General features: G+C 49.9%; 2 protein-coding genes across 3 annotated transcripts in view; both read left to right on the plus strand.

The window, feature by feature from the left end:
- Window positions 1-9207, plus strand: part of EXOC6 (exocyst complex component 6) — a gene marked incomplete at its 5' end in the record, with an annotated part of 96090 nt that extends 86883 nt beyond the window's left edge. For both annotated transcript variants that reach the window (XM_082486183.1, XM_082486182.1), the window contains 2 exons: window positions 7000-7112; window positions 8082-9207. In XM_082486183.1, coding sequence (XP_082342309.1) covers window positions 7000-7112; window positions 8082-8214 — 246 coding nt within the window. In that variant the 3' untranslated portion in view covers window positions 8215-9207. The remainder of the gene's footprint in view (window positions 1-6999; window positions 7113-8081) is intronic.
- Window positions 9208-10025: 818 nt separating this feature from the next.
- CYP26C1 (cytochrome P450 family 26 subfamily C member 1) lies at window positions 10026-17911 on the plus strand (the record flags this gene model as incomplete). Its single annotated transcript, XM_082486749.1, has 6 exons — window positions 10026-10217; window positions 10300-10524; window positions 10652-10927; window positions 12584-12739; window positions 16765-17271; window positions 17549-17911. The coding sequence occupies 6 exons, from the start codon at window positions 10026-10028 to the stop codon at window positions 17909-17911; spliced, it is 1719 nt and encodes a 572-aa protein (XP_082342875.1).
- Between the last annotated feature and the right edge of the window lie 2479 nt (window positions 17912-20390).

Here is a 20390-nt window from a genome sequence, read left to right on the forward strand (position 1 = left end):
CCACAAAGCTTTTAGCTTTTTTTTTTTTTTTTTTTTTTTTTTAACTCTTGCCCTTTTTGCTTTTCCTGACCTTTCTTTTTTTTTTTTTTTTTTTTTACCTTTGCCATATTTTAATTTTTTCGATTCCTGGTCCCATCCCAGCGAGTCTACTTGAGCGTATAACACATAACAGTTATGTGGGACTCTACCGATATCATTATCTGCTGCTTTACTTTGGGTTTGGGGTTTTGTTTTGTTTCGTTTCGTTTTGGTTTTTTTTCCCAAACAGGCATCATCCCACTTTTTTTTTTTTTGAAGTTCACGTGGAAACCTGCTTTAAATCTCAGTTTTTGAGGGCTGCCCCTGTTGCCCTGTCACAGCAGGCTGGAACTCAATAAGCGCTCAGGCAAGCATAGCGGGCCAGGCAATGGGCCTTGGCGGGCTGCATGCTGTGAACTCCTGCCTCACTGAATCAGCTTCTGTGTGTTTTTATAACTGCCTTTTTTTTTCCCTGTTAATTATGCCCCAAGGCTGTGGAAAGACAGCATTTATCTGTTTCAACAGACTAAGCAGCAAGTGTTCTGACATGTTTATCAGGCAAATTGTACCTGACAAAAGGTAATTACACATGCAATCAAGTCTAGAAGTAACTGGGTGATTAGGGGTTAATAAACTGTTTAGCATAAGAAATATTCAGCTTGGGAGCAAGGAGAGTGGACCAGAAGGACATAACTGACAGTGATACGTTTAAAAGAATTGCTTTTCTTTTGAAGGAATATTTGGATTTATGGAAAGGTAAGCAGGATATTAAGTGTACAACTCCTCATTTTTATCTCCAGCTCCTCTATCGCTGGTGCCTGTTGTACAACCAAAGCTATTTGCTCACACTCTTGCTACTTCAGAAGAGATAACGGCACCATCCCAACTCGTACTTAGCTACCTTGATAATTTAAAATTACGTTTTTTTTCTAGTACAACCAACATGCTTAGTGTTGTCAAATGGACACTGCCCCCATTTCCTTCTGCAAAGCCTTTCTGTTGACTCTGCATAGCTAGTTCCCAAAGTTGTGGTCTCTTCCGAGATTATTCCTGACAGATGCCCAAAAGTAAAAAGGAAAGGGCATCTCTATGATATTTGACGATGTGACAAGAGGTTCAAACAGGATTGAAAGGGCCGGATGGTCGATTCCAGCAGTTCCCAGTGCACAAAATTCTCACATAATTACAAGATGGCCTAAATACAGGACTACGGCTGAGCTGCTCAGGACTTTAGGTAGTGTAAGACAAAGCTTTACTGAGCAATGATTGCCAGTAATTTCTATCCAGACGTGGCCATATCGCCTAGATATTGGGAAAAAGCAAGTGTACTGACATTGAAGAATAGGTGCAAGTGCCCTATTTGAAACCAGAATTCTGGTTAACTTTTTTCCCCCCATAGCATCAATATTGTAATGTTTTGTGTTAACTGAACCCATTAGCTATCAAGGTCTTAAAGTAGAACCTCTTTTAACCAAAAAATATTTTAGTAAATTTTACAATCAAATTGTTTTGTTTAAAATAAAAGTCAATTAAAAATAGCAGTGTTATCTGTATAATGTAAGAGATGACTATAGCCTTTTATGTAAGTATATATGAACACCTTTTTTTTTTCCAAGGGGTATTTATTTCAAGCAGAAAGAGCTGATGTTAGACATAAAAGACATTTAGAAAATACATAGACATGAACAAAAAGTTAGAAAATCAAGGTATTGTAGGACACCATTCAAAATGCAAGTGCAGAAAAGCAACTAGAGGCCTAAGTTATCTACAGTGTTAGAAGTATATGTGTGACTAATAATGTGATGGTTTGAGAAGGCAAACCATCTTTTGCCTATACAGTAAAAGGAACATGCTGTGCTCTGATCATCATGCCTGATGGTTCCAAGATGTTGGATAAAGGTTCCCCTTCTGTCAAACCTTTAGAAGAGGCAATTCCTCTAAGTAAGGCAGAAGTGTGTACCCTCTCTATCTTGGAAATGTAAGTGGACAGTCTATTGGACACTATCTGGTATACTAGAAAGGATAAAGCTTGTTCCTTTTGTTTGGTAATGACTCAGACACACACAGAGGTACACGTACTTCTCCGCAAATTATTCCTAGTCAGAAGGGCTTCCCTTGCTCCCAGGGGAGGATATTCTGCTTCATTGTAAAATTCTCAGGTATAGCATTGCCTGTCTTAGCTTATTCTTATTTTTCATGGTTGTTATGGGATAAAGAGAGTACAACAGTGCCATTGTTCTTGCGTAGTAGAGTATGTATAGTTTATTCAGTGCTTCACAGCGTTTCAGCTGTGTGATAAGCTGGTTCTGACAGAGCACCCTTGGGTGGCTCCTTGGGTGGGGCTGAGTGGCTGCCTACCACCTAATGGTCTGCTCGGCCTCCAGACTCTGAGGGTGGCGGGAGAGATTGCCTTTCTGTCTGGTTTGAAGTATTTTGTGTACATGTTAACTTTGGAAAGATGCATTTCCTATTATAAATTCAAGGCAAAGAATGCACATTCTAACCTTGAAGAAGTCACAGCCAGCAGCGCAATGTGATGTGCTACACTGTGGATTTGGGTTGATTTTTGAGGCAGGAAAATATTTATTGCCAGAACCTACTCTGTGCATATATTTCTCTTACTGCAGTGTATGTCAGTGTGGACCATTCCTTGCTAGACAATACATCTTATTTTCAGTTATTGTCTTGGTAACAGTGACAGTTTTAGTGGATAAAATAGTAGCAGGGAAATGTTGCTTTAATTTGGCCTTTAACAGGTTGATTCTATTTGCCACAATAAGAACTACTGTCACAGAACCAGCAAATTCTCCTGTACTTCATGCTTCACAAGTGAGAAGCTGTGGGGCGAGCTCACCTGAACTTAAATCCTCTAACTGTTGGGGTTTTTTTTTAATTGTAGCTGATACTCTTTTTGGGAAAATTAGTGCTTTTATGATTAGACTTGCCCTTGATATAATTTTTCTTTTTCCACATTAGTAGTAATCACAGTATTTAAAACTGCAGAGAGTTACAACCTCCTTTTATTTCAGTGGAACTTAACATATCCCACATATTAGATCTCTGTAGTATGAGTCACGTCATTATGTCAAGCCAAATCCACAAACTATTTCCATTATATCTTCACCTTGAGTACTGTGTAACATTACCAAGGGCTGTTCCCTCTCCTTGTGGTTTTGCACACACCTAGTCCCTGTCACATTATAAAATCATTTTAATATGCATCTATTTGAATGAAAATACAGCAAAAATATAGGGAAAAAGTTGTGGGGGTGTTCTCCTCTATTGAAGAGTTGGCCAAATTTTCATGATGAATTTCATGTAGCTCTCTGTTTGCATGAATTAAAACCCAGCCTTTTTGTATCTTCATGTTCTTCTCTTATTTTCAATAATCTTTATGTATAAATTTCAAGATAACTTTATCCTTTACTAAAATAAAAATAATCTACCGAAGGATTAGGTAGGCCAGTGCTTCATTACCAGCTTTGTCTTTCCAAGAGTATGTTCAAATCACATCAGGTAGCCCAAATATTTTTATGCATCTTAAAATGGGTGGGCTGTCTTGGCTGTGGCCAAGACAGTCCTACTTTAATAGAGGTCTTTCTATACGAGCAAGAGGAACCAAAGTGCTTCATTTAAATAAGGCATGCATTTTTGTAGCAAAAGGCAGTGTAAATCAGAAAGAAACAGAATAGCAGAAGCTGAAGCACTGTGTAGGGTCAATACCTCTGCAGCATGGCTGGAGGAGTGAAGGTGAATTTGGGGTTGTGCTCGGGGGAAGCTTTGTATAGGTAGGTTGAAGGTATTTCCCATACGAGTGTGACGGTCCTGGGAGCGGCAGCTCATTCCTGCTAGCCTGTCCTTGCTGCTGTTGGCTGCTCGCCAACCTGCTCCCCTCGCAAAGTGCCTGCACTGACTGTACATCCGCCAAGTGCCAAGTCAGATGCAGGTGATCTGAATGGCCAGGACACGGATCCGAAGAGCTGCTCACCAGGCAGTTCTTGCCCACCCACAGAGTACAGTACGTGCTGTCAAAGCCCATTATGTACAGCAATATGCCTGCAGCTGTGAGGGGGACAAAACGCACAATGCATAATTGTGCACAGCAGCAGTCCAGTCTCCAGTAGCGTCTGCAGCTCCGTAGCATTTACTCCAGCAGCAGGGCACGTTTGTCACACTGCAGCCCCTGAACACATGCGCAGAAGGAGGGAAGGGAGCTATGGTTGAGTGGCATGTGTCATTTGATTGCATGTCCCTGGTCCTTCGTGTTATCTGCCACGTGTCACGACAGCTGCTTTGACTTAGGAGGTTTATTCGCACAAGTCTGCTTGTGTGCAGCTCTTTGACCAAGTGTGGAGCAGGGGACAGGTACATCCCCCTTGCTAATAGTGTCTCTCATGGTGTTCACTCCTCAGAGCCAGGACTGTCTTGGAGCACGCAGAATATGCTTCATATTTTCTTGGGACATTGTTTTACCCTGTGTTGAAAAACAGCAGACTCCATGGTCTGTTTAGAGCCCTACATGCCTACCTGTGTTTGATCAGGTGACAAATGAGGTGTAATCTTCCACCCCAGCCGTCACTATCACTAAGATGTCCCGGAGCCACGGCACAATCAGATGGCTGATTCAGGCACTGAAAGTATGATATGAAAATCACTCTTGCGATGTTGGCAGGAAAGTTTCTTTGAACTTGTCAGCACTGTAATTGTATCAGTCATCGATGGCTTTGGGTTGCACGTTGCTAACAGCATACAGACCTTCAGGGTTGTTTAGGATTTACCCAGAATCCTCAATTTCAATGTTACAATAGGGACAAGAAATGAAATATTTCACCTCTGATTTACTGAAAGCAGCTGCTGCAGGAGCATTGGCACGGTCTTTTCTTAAGGACTATCTCCCATGTGGAGCTCATGGCAAGTGACATTGTATTTAGTAGCAATTTATTAATACATTGTTTGCTTCTCTGTAAGAGAGAGAGGGAACATCAAGTCTTCAGATTATGTAGTTTGTGTTCCTGTGGTTTTCAGCTTCATCCTCGCAACTTGCGTTGTGTGTCTGCTTGTCCCATCTCATAGTGCTTCTGAGTGCTTTTGAACGTATCATACAGCCTCTGTGAGGACTGGGCACTACTGACTGTTGTAACGCAAGTAATAAGAAATGATAAGTAACATGCAGCAGCAACTGAGACCATGCCACTAATTCCTGAGTTATCAGAGCCTTCCCAAGTCTGTCTGTTCAGTGACTAAAGGCGTGTTCTCTTCACTCCAGCTCAGTAGGAGAATTGATGGTGCCCATCCTGAGAAAGCGCTTTGTGAGAAAACTGTTTGCATTTGACCTTGATGGCTCTTGTGGATATGTAGTCAGTGAAGAATGAAATAGCCACCTTGCTTTTTACACACCTTTCACCCAAATGAGATAGTCAAATGTAAAATCTAGATGTCGCTGAGTTTTCAAATGGTCCCTGAAGGACTTTGGAACAACAGAGCAGTAACTGTGTCAGGTCCATTATAAAGCCAGGAAACGTTACTACACATTCATAAAAGACTATACTACAAATATGAAAGGAATAATTAATTAGAAAATAATTTATTTAAATTAGACACTTTATTTGAAAATAATGTAAGAAAGGGGGTTAGGGAGTGGAAAAAATCGGAGAAAGAAAAGCATATAAATTTGAAGCTGTGAAGACCGGGTGTATGCTTTTATTTTGTAATGAAGTTGGTATTATAATTTTGGGGATGAGCATTCCTGGAGATTTGTGCCGTTTTATCAGCCTGAGCAGCCTGAATAAGGCCAGGCTCTCAGGGGCGTAGTCCTGCTCTCAGCGCGCTCTGAGCAGTCAGAGGAGCGGGCGCCTGCTGCGGGAGCAGGGCTGCTGCTGTTGTGCCCCGGCTGTGACTGCTCTGGTCTGGCTTAGCAGGAGCAAATGTTTAAAGTGAAAAAGGTTCTTTCTTTAAATAGCAAAATACTGTGAGGTGCAGTAGTTTTATGTTTCTTAAAGTGGTATTGTTATGGAAAATCCTGTTCCACCCCACCTTTCCAGGCATTATGATGTAGCAAGGCCCTCAGGGGAGCAGGATTACGCTGAGGACCCAGCTCAGCTGAGCAGCCATGGGCACCACGAGCCGGGGCAGCATTGCTAATGGTTCCCCACGCTTATTCTTAGAGTAGGTTTGGCTAACACAGGGCAGCCTGAGAACAAGCCCGCGTTAGCCCTCAGCAGCAGGACAAGGCCAGGCATCAGACGCGGGGGGAAGCTGGGGCACTCCACCATGGACGTCAGTGGGAGTGGGGCCGGCTGGCCCGCAGGTAGCTCCACCGAGCGAGTGGGGCCGCCTGTGCCCTGGCCCCGGGCAGCCTGGGCAGGGGGCCTGGCGGTGCCTGGTCTGCACCTGTGATGGCAGAGGGGGAATTAGGCTTTGAGGGCTGCAGGGTTGCTGGCTGCTGGAGGTTAGGCTTGGCGTCTGCTTGCGAAAGCAGGCTGTTTCGTTGAACAGCAACTCCAAGATTGAGAATCAAAGGCCTGATTTGAAACTGCACTCAGATGCAGGACTGTGTTTGGAGGCTTTTTTGTTCCCCCATTTAAGTGTTTGGGGTTTGTTTGGGCCAGAAGTGTGCCCAGGGCTTGGGGCTGAGTCATGGGGATCGGTCACCATGGAGAGTGCAGCAGGGGTTGTTTAATTCACTTAATTGAGACTACCTGAACCTCTGGTTTAAATTACTGTGAGCAGCAACAGGGGCGAGCATCCCCTTCTCGCTCCCCACGGTAAAACAAGCTCCCGAAACAGCCGAGCGTGAAACCTTCAGCATCCCTCCTCGGGCCGAACCTGCCCAGCCGCCTCCCGGCGCAGGGAGGGAGGCGAGAAGGCGTTAAAGAAGATGTGCAGGTGAAAGGGCTGTCGGCTGCGCTCCCGGAGAGAGAGCAGAGCCCGCAGAGCTGTTCGGCGCTCCCTCACCCGCCTTTTCTCCCCAATCCCCCCCAGCTCCTGGACCTTTTCATGGTGTGGGACTGGTCCACCTACCTGGCTGACTACGGGCAAGCCACCTCCAAATACCTGCGGGTCAATCCCGGCACGGCACTCACGCTGCTGGAGAAGTAAGTGCGGGGAATAGCGGGGGGGAGGGGGAAAGCTGAGGATGCGAGTGGGCGGTGGGGCAGGACCGTGGGCGCAGCGCTCCCAGCCCGGCACCCACGGGTCGTCCCGTGGGTGCCGGGCTGGGAGCGCTGCGCACACGAACGGGGGGAGCGGGGTCGACCTCCCGGGAGCGGCGGCGGCAGCTCCTCGCCGTGCCGGTACCGGGTACCGAGAACCGCGGGCGGTGCCGCCGCAGCCCCAGGAGCGGTTTTGCGGTTGCCCCGAGTTTGCCGCTTTAGGGAAGGGAAACGCGTGTTTTGGGTTTTTTTTTTCGCCGTGGTAAAAGCCGGGGTGAGCGTTTCGGCTGGGCTTGCGAGTGGGTTGGGGAGGGCAGGGTTGCCGCCAGCCGAGTATCAATGTGCTTTTAAAAACCGGATCGAAATATACTGTGATTGAAAGGCATTTTCTAACGGTGTTTTCTCTCCTCTCCCGCCTGCGATGAATACGCAATTTGCAGAGTTCACAGAGGGTACGTATCTCCTATATTGTTACAAAATACTCTCGCTTTAATTTATTTCCTTTCCCAAACTTCGTTTTTAAATCTATTGATATGGGAGATAACAATAACGATATCAGGCAATTTGATGGTGAAAAACACACTCCCGTTCCTTGAGTCTGAACTGACCATGGAAGCAGATGATACTAACGGGTTTTCTGGTTAGCTTCTCTCTTAACACATTTGGTTCCTGCCGAAGTCATATTTGCTTAATACTTACGGGCGATTTGTGAAGTAATATTTGTTAAAACGAGTTCCGCATTGCGGAAGTTTAATTTAAGTACGTATAGATAACAGGTTTTGTAATCTTTCCGTTCTTATTAGCACAAAGATCAAAAGAGGAACAAAAGTAAACCTATTTAAATAGTCAGATTTTTCCTTTTCAAATTATTTTTCTAACACATCTGTGTCATTTGTTCTTTTATTTCTGCAGAATGAGAGACTCTAGCAAAAAGAACAACATTTTTGCTCAGTTCAGGAAGAATGATCGTGACAAGCAGAAGCTAATAGAGACTGTGGTAAAGCAACTTAGGAGTTTAGTGAATGGTATGTCCCAGCACACATAAGCATCTTAAATCGATGGTATCTCATCATGCCAAGAGGTATTTCTTAGCCACTATTTCTACTAAGCAAACAGTGATATCAGTTAGGACATTCGTTTGACCGAGTAAAGGAAAAACGCAGTAGATGGCTTGTACACGGAGTCTTCGGCAAACAATTCTTTGTACGTATTTTTAATGGATCGAATACTATTTTGTATATTGTAAACACATGGTGAAAAACAAGGCTGTACAATAAAAAACAGCTCAATCGTATTGTACATGGAACAGCTGAACTGTAAATACGTTATTTAAATATCTGCAGACATGGTGTCCAAAATTTTGCTCCAGGTAGGAATTATTTGAGAAATGACCTCTTAGTTGCTGTTTTCTGGATGAATCTTAATTTAATGGTTTTTAAGCATTGAGATAGTTGCATTTCAGATGCCGCCTGTTATTTTCTTGCATTAAATGTATATTAGCCTTAAAGTGATTGGACAAAATTTTGTATACCAGATTTTGTAGTCTGGAGGTATTAAAAAATCTTCTGATTTTTAGTACCTTTGAAAACTACCTGAGAACTAGACTTGATATTTATTTAGCACTAGGGCTTATAGGCTTTGTTCTCCAAAAGGGTTTAATCTTGAGGTTGTGAATGTAAATAACCATTTGAGTTCTTTATAATGTGACGTTTTGTTTTGGTTTTGTTCCTCAGGGTTACTATTTCTAACTGTACTTTTGTAAGATCCCGGGTTCTTTTCCCCAGGTTGCAGTAAGGAATAGATTTGCCACTGTTGGTTTCGTGCCGCATCTGTTTGTCAGTAGGCGCTTTCTACCGCCAGACTCATCCCAGCGATTAGCATTTCGTCCCACCGTCTCTTTGCACTGTCCCCTCCTGGCTATTTTAGACACAAAGAGAATGTCTAACAAATACAAACCAAATGGAACATGTAAAAATAATGTACATTTTTCGCTGTATTTTTAAGTTATTGACGGTCTAAATACAGTAATATAAACCTCGCCCGTATTCCTGTTCAATTTCACGCACTGGAACGCACCTCAGAGCTGGTTTCGTTGGGACCTGTGCAGGTCCCGGCTCTTTGGTGCTTTACCCCCGGGCAGGCGGGCGGGGGTCCGGGCGGCCCCGCCGGCGGGGTGCGGCCGGGATAGCTGCGGGATCTCCCCGGCTACCGCTGCCGTCCGGGGCGGCGGGGCCTGCGGAGCGGGGCTGGGGCGCTCCCCGCTCGGGGGAGCCCGGGACGGGACTCGCTTCCTTCCCCCGGCGCCGGGAAGGGCTGGGCCGAGGGGGCGGCCGGGGGGGGGGGGGTGTCCCGGCGGGACGCGGGGCAGAGCCCGCACCCCGCGCCGAGGGGCGGCCGTTCCTCCGCGGGGCCGACCTGCCCGGAGCGGGGGGGGGGCCGCGGCCGGCAGCGCCGTGCCGTCGCGGGGTGGGGGGGAGAGGGTCGACGGGCCCCCAGCCCCGAGGAGAGGGGGGCTGCTCTGCCGGCAGTCACTATCCCCGGTTCTCCCGCTCCAATCACCGCACTTGGCCTCGCTGCTTAAATATGCAGCGGATACGTCATCTCCGAAGGTGGATCGGGCGTAAGTGGCCAATATCTATATAAATGTGGCCGAGGGGCGAACCGGCAGCAGGAGGCGAGCGGGGCCGGGCGGGCAGCAGCCGGCAGGGCCAGCCGCGGAGCGCCCGCCGCCGGCAGCGGAGTCGCGGGGCGCTCGGCCCCCCGCGTTTGACAGCCGCCGGGGCCGCCCCCCCGAGCCGCCCGCGCCCCCGGGGCGGGGACCCGCCGCCGCCCCGTCTGCCGCCGCCCGGCAGGAGGATGCCGGCTGGGCTTTCCTGGCCCGAAGCGGCGGCGCTGGCGCTGCTGGCCCTGGCGCTGCTGGTCATCCTGTGCCGGCACCTCTGGGCGCTGCGCTGGAGCCTCAGCCGGGACCGCGCCAGCGCCCTGCCCCTGCCCAAGGGCTCCATGGGCTGGCCCTTCTTCGGGGAGACCCTGCAGTGGCTGCTCCAGGTAAGGCTCAGGGGGACGGGAACGGGGACGGGGTGGGAAGGGGCTGGTGGGAACCACGGGCTGACCTGCGGCTCGTCCCCAGGGCTCCCGCTTCCACAGCTCCCGGCGGGAGAGGTATGGAAACGTCTTCAAGACCCACCTCCTGGGTCGGCCAGTGGTGCGGGTGACAGGCGCTGAGAATATCCGCAAGATCTTGCTGGGCGAGCACACACTGGTCAGCACGCAGTGGCCCCAGAGCACTCAGATCATCCTGGGCTCCCACACCCTGCTCGGCTCCATCGGTGACCTGCACCGCCAGCGCCGCAAGGTGAGCCTCGTGCTGCCCCGACAGGGCACGCAGCCTGGGTGGCACCTCCTGCCCCGGCTTGGGCCTCAGTGGCACGTGGGACCCCCTGCTTTAACCGCCTGCCTCTGTTCCCCCCTTCTCCTTCTAGATCCTGGCCAGAGTGTTCAGCCGCGCCGCCCTGGAGAGCTACCTGCCACGGATCCAGAAGGTTGTGAGCTGGGAGCTGCGGGGCTGGTGCATGGAGCCGGGCTCCATCGCAGTTTATTCCTCCGCTAAAACCTTAACTTTCCGCATTGCAGCTCGGATTCTGCTGGGGCTCCGCCTGGAGGAAAAGCAGTTCAAGGACCTGGCCAAAACTTTTGAACAGCTGGTGGAAAACCTCTTCTCCCTGCCCCTCAACATACCCTTCAGTGGGCTGCGCAAGGTACTGCCGCCTGCCCCACGCCCTCTGCCTGGGGGCAGGGACCCGGGCCACAGCGGCACAGACCCCCTGTCCCCAGGCCCGCTAAGGGACACTTCCAATGGGCCAGGATATCTGCAGCACCCTGTTCCAGGTCTGAGGGCCTGGTGTCTTGCCCACCCCAGCTGTCTCCCCTTCTCTCTGCGCTTCTCACCTGCTCCTGGTTGACTTCCAGCCCCTCTGAGCACTGCCTCCAGCTTATTGTACAGCGCAGGGCTCGTCTCCTCCCTCACCCCATATGTTGCCTCTGTTGGCTCTGGTTAGTCCATCATGTCTGGCCTCTCTCTGTCCCATCTCATCCTGCTTGGACTCATGTCAGCCCATGGCAGAGAGGTGTGCGGGCATGAGCACAAAAGCAAGTGGGCACAGCGCACCTCAGGTTAGCACTCCCTGTGCACCTCAGGGCAGGCCGAGGACTTGCGACCCTCTTATGGTCCTTGGTCCCTTGTCCCCCAGCAGCAGAAAGACAGCGAGGGGTCCTGGAGGGGAACATGGCAGAGGGACAATCTCCTCTGCCTCTTTCAACCCAATCTCTTCCCCGCTACCCTGCCTTCCTACACTCCTGCCTTACGTACCAGTCCTGTGTTCCACCCCTCCTCTCCCATTTCAGTCTGCGTTCTGTCCACCAGCTTTGGGTTCTCCACCCTTATCACAGCTCAAGTCTCCTGCCCCTTTTAGCTGGGTCTTGCCCAATCTCTTATTTCCACTGTGAGCTCTGCCTCACCTTACCCAGCCAGTCCCAATTCTCCCCCAGCCTCTGTGCTGCTCTTCTCCACCAGTTCAAAGCTCATTTTCCTTCTCCAGTTTCCCTGCAAAGCAGCCCTCCATGCCCTCTCTCAGGTCAGCCACAGCCTGTCTGGCCCCAGACCAACCTCTTAAACTTGCATTTAGGTCACCTTGTCTTTCCCCTTGCTCCCTGCCCTGTTTCCTTTGTCCAGTCCTTCCCACCTCAAATCTCAGCCTTTGTATCTTCTTCCCAACATCTGGTCATGGCCATTTTTCATCCCTCTGATCCTTCTGGCTTTGGCAGGAGGCATCTTGATACAGAGCCATGTGCTCTGTGACCGACCATCCATCCATCCATCCATCCCACTTTGCAAAGAGATTGCTGATCACTTGACTTGCTGAGATCTTACCTAAATGTTTTGCTGCACAGGAGTGCAACACAACTGCAGATGAGCTGGGTGTGATTAATGCAGTTTTATCTACTATACCCTGGTAAAGCCACTCATTTGTTCCTGTCTCAAATGTGCCTCCCTGCTTGGATTCAGTTTTATTAAGTTACTCCCTCTTGTCCCTTTGGACAACCTTCTTTCTGATCTGATGTGACCATAGGTTTGTTCAGCGCAGATGCCTCTGGACTCGGTACCGTGGGTTTGCTGCTGTCTTTTCCTCTCAGGGGGTTTCTTGTATTTGGTTCACAACAGCAAGGCAACAGAATTTGCAGCAGGTCCCTCCAAAATGCTGCCTCTTGCAAAGCTGTGGGGCTGGGCAACAGATTAAACAGTTCTTGCTGTTACAGATCCTGGGATTAAGGATTGCCACGCTTGGGGTCCCCCGGTCTCTCTGGAGAGGGGGGCGGTTCCTAAGGCTCTCCTGAACTGTGTCTGCCTCCTGCAGGGAATCAAAGCACGGGACATACTACATGAGTTTATGGAGAAGGCTATACGGGAAAAATTGAAGAGAAACAACCCAGAAGATCATAGCGATGCTCTGGATTTCATAATAAACAGTGCCAAGGAGCACGGCAAAGAATTCACCATGCAGGAGCTAAAGGTAAGGAGAAATCCCCTTGCAGTGTCCTGTCCGACTTGGTGGCTGTTTGAGAGACCTGGGCTGAGGGGCGGGAGGTTGTATGGGGACCTGCCACCAGCCGCTGGCTTCTGCCCTCCTCTTACTAACTCTGAGGAGACCATCTCCAGCGCAAGTGGGAAAGCCTGGACTCGGCATGCTTATATGCTCTTGTAGGATTGCATCTCCTTGCATTAGAAGAGAGCTGGTATTTAAAAAGGGAATAAATACCTCTTCTACCTTGCCTCTTCATGGCCACCAGGCTTCAGCCTGACTTAGGATGCTGGGAGGGTTATGTGGCTATGCTAAGGCTCTGTACATCAGTGTGCGCTTGGAAGCCTCCAAGATACTATCTTGGAAATACTTAGAGCTAGTTGTGTGCTCCCTAAACATCCCCCAGCATCGGGCACGGCATGGCGTGTAGATCATGTCACCTTATTCCTTGGGGCTGTGAGCCCAAAAATCTCTGCAACAATATATCAAAATGGGTCCAGGGATGGAATGATGGGTTCCGAGTCATTCCCTATCACCTCATCATTAATTATATCATCTAGCTTATGGATTGCTATGATGCAATGTGATGCATCAATGTGACTTAGGGATGAACCCAGTAGTCCATACAGAGCCCAAACTACCAACTGAATGTGGAGAGTAACTTGCCAAAGATCTTGGGAAAAAATTGTGATTAGTGCTGCATCGTTCATAGCTCCAGGTCACTTGATGAATGATTCAGTGAATGACAGATGACACTGCATTTATATAACAAGTTTTGAAGCAGTTTTGCATGGGTACAGCAGCTGAATATAGTTTTAAAGTATTTGAATATAGTCTGAAAGGATTGAACATACAGTTTCACCATTCATTTAGGTATTTAAGGAAAACTATCCAAAGATTAATATTTTATAAATATTTTGTAAAAGCGTGATCTCTAAATCTAAAATATTTGAAAGACTTACAGTGACTATTAGATACAATTAGAACTGCTAGCATGAACTCAGCAGGGCCCTTGAAATGTAAAGGTCATTAAAGACATTTATTCTAATAGAACGGGTTTTATTATAATATGTTTTTAAAAAATAATTGCCAGATTCAAAATGTGATTAAGATTGATTAATCTCTGTTAGTATTCACATGGATATTACACACGAATAATTACATGACCTCTCATCATGTCCCTGCCTCTGACCACGAATGGAATATGGAGATATTAAATGTAACGTGTAGTGACGTGGCAGTGACCTTGGGCCAGCTGATTCAAATGATAGTATATTCATAAGCTGCCCTGTGCCTTTACAGTTAGAAAATTTCTACCTTGTCTGTATTTAACAAGATGACTTGCAAACCGAACGGCCTATGCTTGCAATTATGGCAGTGTTCTCCACTCTTACTAAAACACTAGTAGAGCTCTCATCCAGTGAAATGGTATAATTGGATAAAAAGTCCAAAGATGTCTCAGAATCACGGATCTATCTGACTTTGAGAGACACTCCAAACACTGGCATACGCTAGTCGCTAATTTGCTTTTTGTTCAAATTATTTTGAAGGACCATTTTCCCAGAAATTTTCCTAAATACGCTGTGGTTTTGCACTGCTAGCATGAACTCAGCAGGGCCCTTGAAATGTAAAGGTCATTAAAAACATATCACTTTGCCAAAAGTACTGTTTTAAAACATGTAAAACCTTGGAAAGATTAAAAAACACCAACCATCTGGTGAGGCTTCTGGAGGACAAATCTTTTGAGGAAAGACTGAGGCAACTGGGGTTGTTTAGCCTGGAGAAGAGGAGGCTGAGGGGAGATCTTATCACCCTCTACAAGTACCTGAAAGGAGGTTGTAGAGAGGTGGGGGTTGATCTCTTCTCCCTGGTGACAAGTGATAGGACGAGAGGAAATGGGTTCACGTTATGTCAGGGGAGGTTTAGACTGGATATTAGGAAACATTTTTTCACTGAAAGGGTTATTAAACATTGGAATAGGCTGCCCAGGGAGGTGGTGGATTCGCCATCCCTGGAGGTGTTTAAGAAAAGGGTAAATGTGGTACTTGGGGACATAGTTTAGAAGTGTTTTTTGTCAGGGTAGGTTAATGGTTGGACTTGATGATCTTAAAGGTCCCTTCCAACCTCAGCAATTCTATGATTCTATGATAACAGTGCTGTCACTGGCTGGCTGGGTGGAACCGTAACACCACTGGTCCCGCTTCCCAGGGCTGGGGGTCGGGCTGTAGCACAGCGACAATACTGGTGAAGCTGTATTAATGCTGCCTCCCAGTCATCGGTTATTGGCCTTGTAAAAGCAGGGAGGGAAAGTCGGCAGCTCAGTGTCACACCTTACATAGCAGCACTGTCAGAGGTTGATGCAGGGAGTCATAAGGGCTGTTATTTCAAATTGCAGAGCCTGACCTAAATTCCTTGCGTGCTATTGAAATGTCTTGGGGTTTAATTGCAAGAGGTGGCACTGAGAGATTTCTTTTCATCTGGGCCTGCTACCTTGTGAATGTAAAAATTCCTGCTAACGCCTGCAGGAGGTGTGATAGGGGTTGACAGGGATCTATTATTTCAGAGGTTTTATTTCAGCTGAAAGATGCCCTTGAGAGGTGCACTTTGGCGAAAGCTTCTAGTCCAGCCAATATATGGCACTGGGGACAGTAGCAAAGGGTGATCCTTGTTACCTTACCCTTGACCTTACCAGACTTGGCTCCAGGTACCTTCAGGCTTCAGGTGCCCTTCCCTGTGTTTTCGGCTTCACCTCTTCAGAAACTGGTTGTGTCAGAACAGTTTAAAATCCAGACACATAGCTGCATGAAAGGAAACTGCTCTGTTTCCCCCGAGGGTTTTACTCTGCTTTGCCCCTGGGCTGGAGCGATTAGTGCTGGGTAGTGCCAGCCAGGTCCCAGCCCCTCCCAGGGTGGCAGCTCCTTGTGCTCTCTCCTTGTGCTGCTCCCGTGGCTTTTGGGTCTGGCCTCTGGCCTCAGCGCTCCCAGCCCAGTGCTAGGGAGCTGCTGGCACCTTCAGATGGTGCTGTGAGTTTGAGCATTATGTTTGCCATCACAGATGTGACGTGCCATGACCCAGCTCCAGGCAACCCTTAACTTTTGGAAAACAATTTCCAAAAGTCAATCACAGGGTGCTGCAAACAGCCCGCAGCAGCCTGGCATGTGCTGTGCCATATAGACCCTGCAGACAGTCCCTGGGAGGGGACCAAGAGACTGCGTGGGGATCCGTCAGCCGGGATGAGGCACGTATTACAGATTTGACTGTGCCGTGGTCCGTCTGAGCTGGCTAACCTCCTAACTTGTTACGGACACATCTGCTACGGAGCTATTGGCAGCACTGCTCTGCTTCAGGCTGTAAAGCTTGAAAAGCAAGCAGGTCCTTTGCCTGTGTGTGCGTCCCCGCGGGAGAGCTCCCTGCCGGCTGCAGCACCTCCCTGGCTGACCTGCTGTGGCAGGGAGGTCTTTCTGCTTTCGACTCAGTTGGTTTGAGTCCCCTCCCAGACAAGCAAATGGTCGATTACAACTGGAGATGGATCAAATGCAACCCATTTTAGCTGCCAGCGCATCTAGGATTTATGCATAAACACGCAGCCCCATAAGCTCTGGCTGGGCAGAGAAGTAAATGCTGGGTGCAAAGGGGAATTGGCAGATGAAGACAAAAAGCGTAATGCTTGAAATGCACTTCACTCAGTATGCTAAAATGCATGTTAAGCTGCTTCTTTAAAATTTGTAAATCTTGGGAAGAAAACTCAGAAGAACTGGACTGGAGGTGATGTGTACTCATCTCAGTTATGTTTCTGCATCAGTCACTTGGCAAGTGGATGTCCAGTTCATACAGAAATGGAAGAACAAGTGTGTCTTGTTTTGGCTCCTGCCAACCCAGGGTGGGTGCAGGTTTTTGGATAGCAGAGGTGGGGCCAGGGCCCTGCACAGGGCCAAAACCTGCAAAAGGTGAGAACAGTCTGAATCACCACCAGTTTAAAATGGCATTCAAACTTGTCACCTTCCTTCCTCTCCCAGGAGTCAGCGATTGAGCTCATATTTGCTGCTTTTTTCACCACGGCTAGTGCCAGCACCTCCCTCATCCTTCTGCTACTGAAGCACCCCTCAGTGATTGAAAAAATAAGGCAGGAGCTGATGTCCCATGAGCTGTACCAGCAGTGTGAGCACTGTCCTGCAGGACCCTGCCCAGACACCCTGACAGCCCAGAGCAGCAACAGCGAGAAGACATTTCTCCGCCCCACAGCCAAAGATGCTCGTGAGGACCAGAGCCAGCCCCAGGGCCCAACGGAGGAAGATTCTCCCCAGCCCCGTGCCCCGCCGGAGCCCAACCTTCCCCAGCCCAGTCCCTGTGCTGAGCCCCAGCTCCGGATGCCATCGGGGCAGAGCTGTCACTGCCCCTCGGACATCAGCCTGGAGAAGCTGAGCCGCCTGCGCTACCTGGACTGTGTGATTAAGGAGGTGCTGCGGGTGCTGCCCCCGGTCTCTGGAGGCTACAGGACGGCGCTGCAGACTTTCGAGCTGGATGTAAGTGCCTCGCACGCTGGCGGGCTGCTAGGGAGCTGCTGCCTGCCACTGCCTGCGAGCACCCTGCGTCCAGCACAGTGGTGGTGCTTGGCAGGGTAGCTCAGGAGAAGATGGCACCCAGCAACCTCCATGGGTCCCAGCTGGGCTGGGGAGAAAAGGAGCTGGAGAGCAGCTGAGCAATGTGGTGGGGCTGTCCCTGGGTACTGGCTCACCTTCTGCTAAGCACAGCCAGCTGCACAGGTATGTAACACTCCTCCCCTCTTCTCTCCCTCCCCAGGGCTACCAGATCCCCAAAGGCTGGAGCGTCATGTACAGCATCCGTGACACGCATGAGACGGCCACCGTCTACCAGAGCCCCCCTGGTGGTTTCGACCCAGACCGCTTCAATGCCACCCGGATGGAGGCTGTGAGCCGCTTCCACTACATCCCCTTTGGCGGTGGGGCGCGGAGCTGCATTGGCAAGGAGCTGGCACAGGCCATCCTCAAGCTACTGGCCATCGAGCTGGTCAGCACGGCCCGCTGGGAGCTGGCCACCCCCAGCTACCCCGCCATGCAGACCGTGCCCATCGTGCACCCCGTTGATGACGGGCTGCAGCTCTACTTCCACCGCTTGCAGCCCGGCCGCGGCAGCGAGGCCTGAGCCAGAGGTATGCTGCCCCCTCAGCCCTGGCGTCTGTGCCCCTCCATGGCTGCTGGGGGCAGGTCTCTGCTGCCCCAGGCTGGGTACGGCACTGGGTCACTACAGAGCAAAACCACAAATGTCTTTATTTTTCCCCTCCTGGTGTGCACGCTGGTAGCAAGGGTCTTGCTGAGTCCCGCTGCTGAGCATTGGGGTGAGCCTCAGCCCCAAACCCGCTGAAGCTGCCAGCAGGGAGCATCCCCCACGGGGGCTCAGCCGGTCCCTGCCCTGCACAGGTCTCCAGCCACCAAGGTTGGGGAGCAAAACTCCCAACCCCACAGCTATGGCTCCCAGAGCCTTTCTATCCCAGGGTTATCTCCTGTGGGCGCGTTACAGGAGAGGCAGGATGAACATCCTGCACACTGTAGCTTTTTAGATGTAAAAAGAAAGATGAGGGGACTCTGCAGGAAAACACAAGCAGGGCTGCTCAATCCATGGCATCAGCTGTACCTAGAATAATAGGGTGTAAAGTGGTTTTTATTGTAAATATTTAATCTCATTCCTGCACTTCCCATTGCAGCCAGCACAAAGAGGACGTGTCTCATTCACCCAATAGTAGTAGCTGCGTATATTGTGCCTGAGCACTGTGCTGCTCCTCAGGGTCTGCCATGAAGCCCCCTCTGTGGTCCCCGCAGCATGCACTCCCCCGCCACAGCCTGACCGAGGGATCAGACTGAAGCAGGGGAGGGGGCTTTGGGGAATAAACATCTGGAAAACAAACATTTTAAATATTTTGTGGCATTAAGTAGATTTGTGGTGGTAAGTCCCCTGTTCCTGATGATGCTGTTCACATTGTAGATGGGGCATTTGCAAGGTGACACAGGCGCCATGGTGGCTGGCTGGCCAGACTGACCATCACCTCCCACAGCCTGCCTCTGCCAGGACAGCAACTCTGTGGATCCATCCAGGAGGTGGTACCTGGGGCTAAGCCTGGGTGCTGAGGGCACCTTTTTAAGTGTCTTCCGAGTACCGCCTGCCTTGCTGAGACATGGGATATTTTTCTCCCATGTAAAGTGAAATGAGCCTTGTTGCTTGTTCACTGAGAGCAGAGCTGGGCCCAGGTCCTTACTCCACGGCAATGTGTTTATATGCTCCTTTCAGCTTCACCTCAGTCATGCGTCCTGCATGGAAACAGTGGGGGAAACCATCCATCCGCCTTGTCCCTCCACTGCATCCTGAGCCTGGTGGCGCAGTGTGCTCTGTGTGAAGAACCAGCAGCAGCTTGACCTGTGAGGGCAGAAATGTGGCATGAGGACAGAGTCCCTTTGGAAAGGCTCTGGGGAGCTCCCCTGTCCCCTGAATCTCTGCCATCGTCCCGCTTCAATGCCAGGCTACAAATGACTTTGCCCTGGCCAGTCCTGCACCCCCATGCTGGGGCACTGCGGTGGGGCGTGTGCCACTGTTAGCTGTCCGAGGGCTGTGCAGCGAGCACCTACCTGGGGCAGAAATGTGGCTCCCAAATGTGACAGGTCAAATCTGGAAGAGGTTGAACTGCAGGGCTGAGTTAAGTGCTGTTGGCAGGTCGACCCCGTAGTGAACCAGACCCTCTGCCCCTCCTGACCTTGTCCTGAAAGGTGAATCTTTCTGGCTATCAGAGGTGAAATCAGTAGGTGTTGGCTGCAAGTGGCAATGACTAACTTTAATTAGCAGGAGCTGCTGGTGTGGCTGTGACCCACGGGCGACGCAGGCTCCCACCGCGGGCAGGGCTGCGGGCAGGACCAGGCCTGCAGCACCCAGCACCGGGTGCGGGAGGGCCAGGGCTCCTCGAGCAGCGCACTTAAAAATTACCCCGAGCGCTAACGAGTCCCGTAGCCACCCGCTGAAAAATGTAACATGAATCTAGTTTGAAAAAAAAAAAAGACTTGAAACTGATTTTGTTTGCAGATAAACACGAGCATTTACAAATGAAGTGTAATAATTGTTACTTGTAATCAAAGTTTGTTCATATTAGGCTGTTAATTTCTTGACCCCCTTCCAAGATGTTTTTAATTATCCCTTTCACTCTTTACCATTTGATTCTTTTCGAGCCGATGGCTGGGGAATACACAGCTGGGGAGATAATAAAGCCTTCCTGTGGCAATTATCGGTGCTCAGGCCACCGTATCTCGTTATTTTGATAGACAGTGAACTTGGCGCGGTTGCCGGCCGGGTTCACGCAGATGTCACGGTCCGTGTTGTAGGTCACAAGCAGGTCAGCGCCCGGCAGTGGGAGAGCGAGCGCCGGGTCAGGGCGCGGCCGCCGCTCCCGGGCAGCGCCGGCCGAGCCCCGCCGGGAGCCCCGCCGTACCCCGGGGCGCTGCGCACCTCCGGGGGCCAGGAGGTACCCCACCCCCCCGGGAGAGGGGGTGTCCCCTTCTTGGGCAAGGGGCTGCGGGAGGCGGGCAGCCCCGCTCCGGCAAGGCATCGTAAGAGGAGGGAGGGTCCCGTGTGATGCGTTGAT

The sequence above is a fragment of the Vanellus vanellus genome (assembly GCF_965231255.1).
Source record: "Vanellus vanellus genome assembly, chromosome: 7".
Taxonomy (NCBI): domain Eukaryota; kingdom Metazoa; phylum Chordata; class Aves; order Charadriiformes; family Charadriidae; genus Vanellus; species Vanellus vanellus.